We start from the raw sequence: 8,984 nt of genomic DNA, 5'->3' as shown, positions 1-8,984 counted from the left end.
TTCACAGGTTCCCTCTCTAGATCTTCATTGAGGTGTTGTTTCCCACTGATCTGATGACAGAAAAAGTAACACAGAATCACAGGATGGTTTGGGTTGGAAGGAACCTTAAAGCTCATCCTGTTCCACCCCCTGCCAAGGGCAGGGATATTTTCCACTAAATCAGGTTGCTCCAAGCCTCATCCAGCCTGAGGCATTTCTCATTTCTTCCTGCTCTCCCTGAACAAATGATCTCAAGCCCCAAGACCTCCACTCACTCCTTTGTGGTAGGAACTGTGGTATTAATCCCCTCTTTGGCTTGGCTCAGCTGCACAGGCCTAGCACAGCTCAGTACCCTTAGGGAAGTACATTTTATCCCTCAGTGAGTGCAGAATATATAATCTTACCAGATATTTAAAAAATAACTAAATGTAAGAACAAGACACATGATAAAAGATATTTTAAAATAGTTACATGTCTACATACTTACTTTTAATTCCAAGGAGAAAAATTAGATCAGGACAGATTATTAATCAGTTTAGCCTTGTGACAATTATTTTACACTATAAACAAATGTGTTACATTTAAATGCACCTTCATCTCTGAACCACTTCTCGGTCTGTTCTGGGGAAACTTGTCTGTCAGGCCCACCGGTGGGGTGCATTTACACACCAAAGCTAATGGTTCTTGCAGGGCTAGTTATCTAACAAAGCATCTAACAGCATCAAATCCCACCTTCTTTGAGGTTTTACTTCCTGCCAATCCCACCATTATATACAGGATATGTAAATCCCAACAGTTCACTCAGCTAATAATATTACTGTTTCATGAGGGCCGTATCTGGATTTCCCCTCAAATTTTGCATATTTAACAATGAAAGGCTTTCCTGTACACATCTAAGATACTTATACAGATACCACTGCCTATGATGATGTGAAAAAAAGGCAGAATCACTTGAAGCTGTTGTAGACTTCATTTAGGCCTGGTTAGGAAAATAAACAAACCTAAATCAGGAATTTAAATTAATCAGCTTGCATGAGGACCATGGCCTAAAGCACTAAGGATGTGGAAACACAGTGCCAGGACTCTTGAATTATTTTCCTGCTGATTCATGGTATGAAACTACCCCTCTGCCACCGTCAGAGAAAGGTAATTAGCTACTTGCCAGGAGTGTAGCATTTATTCATCTAGGGATGCATCTAAGATAGTGGAAAACCAAATAACTCTATAAAATGCATTCTGGGCAGTAGACAGCCAGGCAACATGCAGGCAAGGGACACCAGAATGGATCCTACTGCACTGCCCAGCCAGACATCTCACTTGGAGGAACAGCATTGTGTCTGTCCCATGGGGCGGGTCCTCTCCCTAAAATCCCTGCCCTGATATTCCTGGTGCTTCTATACCAGGGGCAAATAATTTACCTGTCTCAACAGCAGCGCAGAAAAGGAGCTGAACCTCAGCTACCTCATCCTGAACTCCCCAGCAGCAGCCCCCTACTCCCCACAGCACAAACCCTCAGGAACCACCACCCTGTGCCCACTCTACATCCCCGGGAATTGTTCCCACATCCTGTCCCCTCAGGGCCGGCCCTATTCCCACCCCACGTCGCCTCAGCGACGGCCCCTTTTCCTCCCGCGCCAAGAGAACAGCCCTCCCCACAGACCAAACCCTCCTTTGAAGGACACCTGGCGCCCGTATCACCATGTCGGCTCTCCCCTCAGGAATGAACCCCTCCCTCCGCGCCATGCTCCCTCAGCGCCATGCTCCCTCAGCCAATGGCAGGGAACGTCCCCCTCACACATGCCGTGCTCCCTCAGGGAACGGCAAGGACTGTCCCCCTCACACCCGCCGTGCTCCCTCAGGGAACGACAGAGACTCTCCCCCTCACACCCGCCGTGCTCCTTCAGGGAATTGCAGGGACTGTCCCCCTCACACCCGCCGTGCTCCTTCAGGGAATGGCAGGGACTGTCCCCCTCACACGCGCCGCGCTCCCTCAGGGAACGACAGAGACTCTCCCCCTCACACCCGCCGTGCTCCTTCAGGGAATGGCAGGGACTGTCCCCCTCCCTCAGGGAACGACAGAGACTGTCCCCCTCACACGCGCCGTGCCCGGCAGCGCCCGCTTCCCTCACGGCCGCGGCCCCGCCCCTGGCCCCGCCCCCCCGCGCTGTTCCCGCCCTCGCGCGCGGGACGCGGCAGAGGACGCGGCGGCGGCGGCGTGGGAAGATGGCGGCGGCCGCGGCACGGAGCAGGTACGGGCACGGCGGGGCTGGGTTGTGTCTGTCACTGTCGTTGTCACTGTTATTGTCCGGCCCCGGCAGCCCAGACAGCCGGCACCCCGCGGTGGAGGAGGAGCCGGGCCGGGGGCCGCAGCCACCCCCTTCTCTCCCTCCTCGTTCTCTGACGTTTCCCTGCCGGGGTGAGTGCGGCTGTCTGTACAGCCTTGGCCCTGCCCTTGGCATGTGTGAGGAGCCTTACCCTCCTTATGCAAGCTGGAAAGGAAGATAAGGGGTTTACGTATTTTAAGAACGAGAAGTGTGTGGCCTTGTGTAGTTTTGACTCGGCTTTGCAGTCTGTAGCTGTCAGTGTGTAAGTACTCAGTAGGAATCGGTGGATGGGGGCAGCTACAGCCCCTCGGGTTATGCAATCTCGTCGGGTGGCTGCGAGGAGAAGCACCTGGCCGGGCACTGACACTCCTCTGCAGGAGATATCCTCTTACAGTTGTGCTTTTCATAGCAACCAAACACATTAATGAATGTTGTTTCTCGGCCACGGTTCTCTGTTCTTGGATGGAACACACAGTCCCCGTATTCCCCCTTCTCTCTCCAAACCTGGAGGAAATACCTTGTGCACGGAGTGTTCTGTTACCTCTGGCCTCAGTGCTGGCAGCACAGTGCTGTCTCTCGTCCAGAGATGGCTGAAGACACAGAGGGGCTGAAGTTCCTTGGAATTCCTTGGTAGTTCCTTCTCCATCAGCCTCCAGTCGGGTGGGAGAGGCAGGGGATCAATACTCCCACATGCATTCGTACCCATCAAGGTCAGGCTTGTCAGGAGCAGAGAAGGTGAGACTGTTTAGTTTTGCTGTCTTTGCCTGGTTTTAGGCTGATTTCAGAGTAAGGTGGAGACTGATTTTCCAGTGCTGTACACCAAAGAGAATTTTGGTAAGAGCTTAGGGCTGGGTGTTGTGTCCTGTCACTGTCTGAAGTACCAAGTCCCAGGTTCCCTGCTCTGCCTCAGCAGCTCCTGGGTGCTCCTGTGAACACAACTTTTTCTGTTCTGACTGTGCATTTTTGTATAGACTATTATGTAGGAAGGCTAATAAATGTCTCAAATACTAATGCTTTAGGCTGCAGTTAAGTTTTAATAATTTTTTCCATTGCTTTTTAGGATTTGAAAACTCTTCTGGTAAAGTTAAGTCTAATGTTAATTCGATTAGTTCTTTATTTTTTGAATCACTTGGAAATAGCCCACAGGCTCCCAGCTTACTGATGAGCAAGTGCTCTTTTTATCCCAAGTGTTTTAATATGTTGTAAAACAGGCCTTGTAACTCCACAAATTAGTGTAATTTGTATGACCCAAGAGCATCAGGTGACCTCGTTGTTCATGACAAATTACAATGTGTTGCTCTGTAGAACATACAGGTTCTGCAGCAGTGGGCAGGTTTCTGTCTTACCAAGGAAATGACATCCTGGGAGATGATGCAGTAGTGGGGCATGTTTAGCACATAGTTACAGGAATCTGGGGCTTGGGGAGGGTCTGTCCTGTCACGTTTGGGTTAATAGAGGGATTTTAATAGAGACTGATTTTTAAGATGCTGAAAGGGCAGAGTAAGATACTCTGTTGCTGTGGGGATAAGAGAAAACTTTAGCTGTTGGTCCTTGGCTAGTGTTAAAGTATAGTTACCAAGTGTATGCTGGCATAATGATGTGACTTCTAGACAAGAAATCTGCTATTTGTAGATTGTTATTTGAAATGAAAGGATTGTGTCTGTATGTAACTCAGTAGACACCTGAATTTAAGTCTTTAAATTCTTAATAATCACTTCCTGAGATTGAATGGCCCCAAATGATGCAATAACTTGTAAGCTACTAGAGTAATTGTGTCCTCCACGTATCTGATCAAGAAGATGAAAGGCTGGAGGGCAGATGAAGACATACCAGCTGTGGCATTGCCTCCTGGGAAAGAGCAGGGTGTAAAAAGATCAGGTTCTTCCTGAGGACCTGAGCCTGTTCAGGTGAGAACAGTCTCTGCTCCCTGTGATCCTGTCTGACAGCAGGATGTTGCCAGGCCACAAATACTTGTTTAAACATGCTTATACAGACTCAGCAGTTCTTGTACAACTGGATGTCTTCTTGTCAGATTTATTACAAATATGGAATTAAATATTATATATTAAACACACAAAAAGTCCTGCCTGAACCTTTTCTCTATATTGCCAGTTCCAAGTCTATTTTATGTATTTTCAGAGGGGCAGAACCACTGTCACTGCAGTTCACCAGTGAACAGAGTGGTAAGGTAAATTCTAAGGAAGACCTGCTATGCCTGGCAGCCCTTTTACTTTTTCAGCTACACCATGTGGTCTAATAAATGCCATTAGTTCTTTATAGAATCCAAAACTTCTCTCTGTACTCCTCCTGGTTCCCACCAGGATGGTAAGGTAAAACCATGAGCCAAATCCTAAGTGTCTCTCTAGACAGTTGCTGTTATAGTAGATTCTTAAATGACACAGTTGTAGCAGTCCAATGGAGGTGGAATAATCCCAAGTACTAAACAATAATTATAAAATTTACCATCCATTTGTATTTTAGAGCTCCAAACAGGTCAGGATACAGAACATGCTGACAACATAAATAGTTGCCTGCAAAGGGCTATTGGCAAGATCAGCATCTACAATACTCAGAAAAGTGTCACTGTTAAGACGGCCTGAGAGGAGCATGTTAACATTTGTTAAGAAAAAAAAGATAAAGATGTATCATTAAATAAATACCTGCAAGAGCAGTTGGATTGTCAGGTTTTTCAATTTTTTTAGGAAAGGAGTAGACCAGAAGGGACAAGGCTCAGTGGAAATTTTATGATAATTTGAGCAGTCTTTTCCCTATTACTGAGCTGCTAAACATTAGATTGTCAGTAGACTGAACTGCTGACATCTGCATTATTAAACATTTGTACTTAAGCAGCCACTTATTGTTTGTTGTATTTGCAGTTTGCTGTGCAGCTGTAACTTGCTGGTGCATAGGAACCTGTGTGTTAGAGCTGGAGTCCTGTGGAAGCAGCCTCCTTCAAGGACATTTTTCAGTGGTAAGTAACTCAAAGTTAGGCAAATTGTGATCTCATATTGGGGAAGATTAATTTCTTGAAATGAAAGGAGTGGGAGTGCAGCATCAAAGACCAATTCATGGCATTTCCTTAGACATAAGCTTGCAAATTATATTTTGTCATAGTAAAAGAAGTAAATTTATCTTTTTAATAAGATTCATTATGAATTGTTGTTTGTTGCTTTCAAACTTCACAAAGCATCTGAAATTTCCTCTATTGAGGATGATTCCTGTATAGCAAATTAAAACCCGTTAGCCATAGATTTATTTTTCTTAATTAATTTCTGCACTTTAGTTTTCTCAGGAGTCTAGAGTTCAAAAATTATATTTTTAAAAACATAGTATAATTTATCAGAAAGATTAATGTTAGGACAGGGTTTTACATTAAGAAAAAACAACAAACACTTAAATGAACTTGATGAGCAATAATTTGTTTACTTTCCACACCTACTGAAGTGACTGACTGGGAAGGGCAATATCAAAAATATGCATATTTATGCAACTGTATTACCTGCTTTGTAGTGATGCTCTTCTCAAGTGTTCACCTTGGAAAATCTGAGAGATTCAGATTTCAGCAGTTTAACAGCCCTAAGAAAGTAAAGGTATAAATATCCTTTTATGTTTCAATCTGTACTTATCATTTTAATAGATCAGGAAATCAGAGTAGGTTTACATTAAATGTTTAGGACTTGGTTAAAATGGTACTTGCACTTGATGTTTCTGTAGCTGGGTAATGCTGTAAAGATCCAATATTATTGTTTGTTTCCAGGGAATATTTGTAAACTTATCACAAATAATAGTCTTGAATTTTTGTTTCCTTGCCAACTGAGCTATTGGTCCCGTTTTCTAAAATCCTTTCTTTGTGTTAACTCTCAAATGTCCCAAAGTGTCCAAATGCTTTGTCTGGCATATCATATATGGATATTTCATTATTGAAAAATATGCTTACACAGATGAATAGAGACAGCAGCTCTTTGTTGTCTATAAATCAAAGTCATTACAGAAAAAAGAATCTTGGAAGCTGAGACATAATGCAAAGTTGTTGATCACAAGGAAGAAAAGGTCATTTTAGTCAAAATTAGCTTTGAGTTTTGACAAATCAGCTTTTTAGCCTGATATTTTCTAATTCATTGATATTTCAGATTCTGATTTGGATTAGATCTAGATGATTTGCACATTATGTCATTAGAAAGGAAATGACATAATTCTAATTTCTTCTCTAATTTTCTCTCTACCCCTTATGATGGCCTCCTCTAAGTGTTTGTGTCATGTCCTAGAAGAAATTCTTGATTTGTAATGAAGCAGCATTTATGTTACTGCATCTAACTGCATAAACTAGAGCACTCCTGCCATTATTCAGTTTCCTCTCTCATCCTGAGTTTTCCAGCATTTCTGAGGGAAGGTGTCTCCTTCACCTGTTCCAGAGAAGGAAACTGTTATTAATTTTTTATTCTCATTTGCTGAATATACTCAGTGTTTAAGAGAATTCTGGGAGACGTTGGCTTTATCTGTGATTTCTTCAGATTTTGGTTAGTATCTAAAAATGTTATTAGTACATTGACAGTCCTGCATCTTTTTCCTCCTGCCCTGGGCTTGTTTCTGGTGGCTCTTGTGCCATGGTCTGAGCTCTCCACACATTCTCATGCTGCTTTCCAGGGAGCAGCAGTAGCATCATTAGAGAGCACAATGTTCAGCTGAAGTCTAAGCAGTGCCAGCTGCCTAAACCTGGATCTGTTGCCGGAATCAGTAACTGGTGGTGTTGTCTTAGAATTTGTAAACTTGTGTGAATTCCACTTGTGTCTGAAAGGTGTGGAATATTATTTAGTCAGGGCAAAAAAGCTTAACAGTGGCATGTTGGATGCCTTTACAAAGATAATGTTTCGGAGATCAGTTACAGAAGTGCTGTTTCTCTAATGCTGGAGATGGGGAAAAATCAACTCTTCATTTATCAACAGCTTAAGTTGTGTTTGCTGTGGGTTGTGGAACACCAATGGTTTGGTCACTGTTACAGGAAGAGAAATGTTCACATGGGTGTAATCAATGCACTTGAAGTAGAAACTGCCTCTCTCTGGATCCAAACCAGAAAGAGCTGTTCCCACTGAGGGCTTTTGGTTTGGGAATTTGTGAAACTGCTGAAATAGCTGAGCAGCTTTGCCAACTTAGAACCAAAGATGTGGTGGAAGGGAGTTAAAGGCTTTAGGGCTAAAGAGTATCACTGGTTGTGTAAAGACATTTCTGTTGTAGTAGTGATGCAAAGTTGAAAGGTTGTAGAGTCTTTGTAAATTCAAATAAGTCTGTCTTTTTAAACAGTCAGCTGTTCTAAATGATCCCTCTCCTTTACTGAGCATTGTTCTTTAGGAAAGAATAGCTTTTAGAATCTTAACTATAACTGTAGTTGCTGTCTTATTTGTTTATTGAGTTTGGTTTTCTCCCCAAGTAAAGAAAATACTTTTTTTTTTTTTTTAAGGAGGAATAAAGCTTGTTTTGTTTTATGATGCATTTAGGATATATAGTTTAAGCAATATATTAAATCACAAGTGTAGGAAAGAAATTATAAAGAAATATTATTTTGATTAAACGAAATGTGGACAAGAATTACTTTTATTTGGCATCTTTTTGCAGCATCATGGCTGAATGCTTCTAATAAACTCAATTCCTCAGAATTAAAGCTCTCCAGAGATTAAAACAATTGTGCTTTGTCTCTATGTATGCCTAGAACTAGAGTTGGTGTTGACTGAATTCTTTCAGTTGCTAATGCATCCTTTCATAGTCAAACCCTAAGAAGGCTGACTTTGATGGAACAAGATAAAGTTCATTGAGTTTGATTCTGGTGCATCCAAGTTAATGATTGCTATGGAAATGACAGCAATCGGTATCAAGAATTGGTTCTGGGCATTTTCTGTCAGGTAGTGACTGGTACTCATTGCTGAGAACTTCTGACCGACTGGCAGACAAGAGCAGCACAGTCTAATTCTGACTTAGCCCTGGATGTCTTTTCTCTGACGGTTTTGGAAGGGCAATAAACCCACGGCTGTGCCCGCCCCATGCTTGGTCTGTTGCCTAGAGACCACGCCGCGTCCGTGTATCTCACAATGACTGCGAGGCTGGACTCAGGAGGAGGAGCTAGTAGTTACTCAGTGAAGAACAGATGTAATACTAAACGTCTTTTTGTTTCACGTGGCGGCTTGTGTTACTGCAGGAATGGGCCTGTTTTCCTGTTCCCGAGCCTACTCTAAAACAGGTCATCATTTCCTTCCCTCTTCCAGTTAGCTGTACAGTCCGAGGATTCCCTAACTGTTGTGGAAGCTTTAGTAACTGAGAAGCACAAAGCTTCACAGTAGTATAGATTGTTCCCCAGCAAATGACTGTTCCACATAGTGCCAACATTCTCACAGCTGGGAAGTGTGATAGTGCTGTCACTGTGACACTAATTTTATGTATTTCTTCACAGGGCTTTCAGGGAGAACAATTTATATGTTTTCTGGGGAGAAGAATGTTGGAAGTATATGGTGTGGCAGGGATGGGGATGAGATTAAAACCACAGATGACCAAGTGTTGGTCAGTTGAGTTACAGTGACTTGGTAAACTGAAATAACTGGAGTACTCAGGAGCATACTTACCTTCTGTGTCAGATTTATTTTCTAGTCACATTTTCATCACCCAAGCTCATATCCCTCATTGCAGAGTTGCTTT

General features: G+C 43.2%; 1 protein-coding gene across 2 annotated transcripts in view; it reads left to right on the top strand.

The window, feature by feature from the left end:
• Positions 1–2,151: 2,151 nt before the first annotated feature.
• Positions 2,152–8,984, top strand: part of PISD (phosphatidylserine decarboxylase) — a 24,378-nt gene continuing 17,545 nt past the window's right edge. The window contains exons 1-2 of one of the 2 annotated variants that reach the window (XM_056504720.1): positions 2,152–2,228; positions 5,180–5,274. In XM_056504720.1, the coding sequence (XP_056360695.1) occupies positions 2,203–2,228; positions 5,180–5,274 (121 nt within the window). In that variant the 5' untranslated portion in view covers positions 2,152–2,202. Of the gene's footprint in view, positions 2,229–5,179; positions 5,275–8,380; positions 8,533–8,984 lie in introns of those variants that run through there. The other variant, XM_056504722.1, reaches the window with a different exon arrangement.

Source organism: Oenanthe melanoleuca, chromosome 15 (assembly GCF_029582105.1).
Source record: "Oenanthe melanoleuca isolate GR-GAL-2019-014 chromosome 15, OMel1.0, whole genome shotgun sequence".
In the NCBI taxonomy this organism is placed as follows: domain Eukaryota; kingdom Metazoa; phylum Chordata; class Aves; order Passeriformes; family Muscicapidae; genus Oenanthe; species Oenanthe melanoleuca.
Note: the sequence above shows the minus strand (reverse complement) of the source record. Positions and strands in the feature narration are given on the sequence as shown.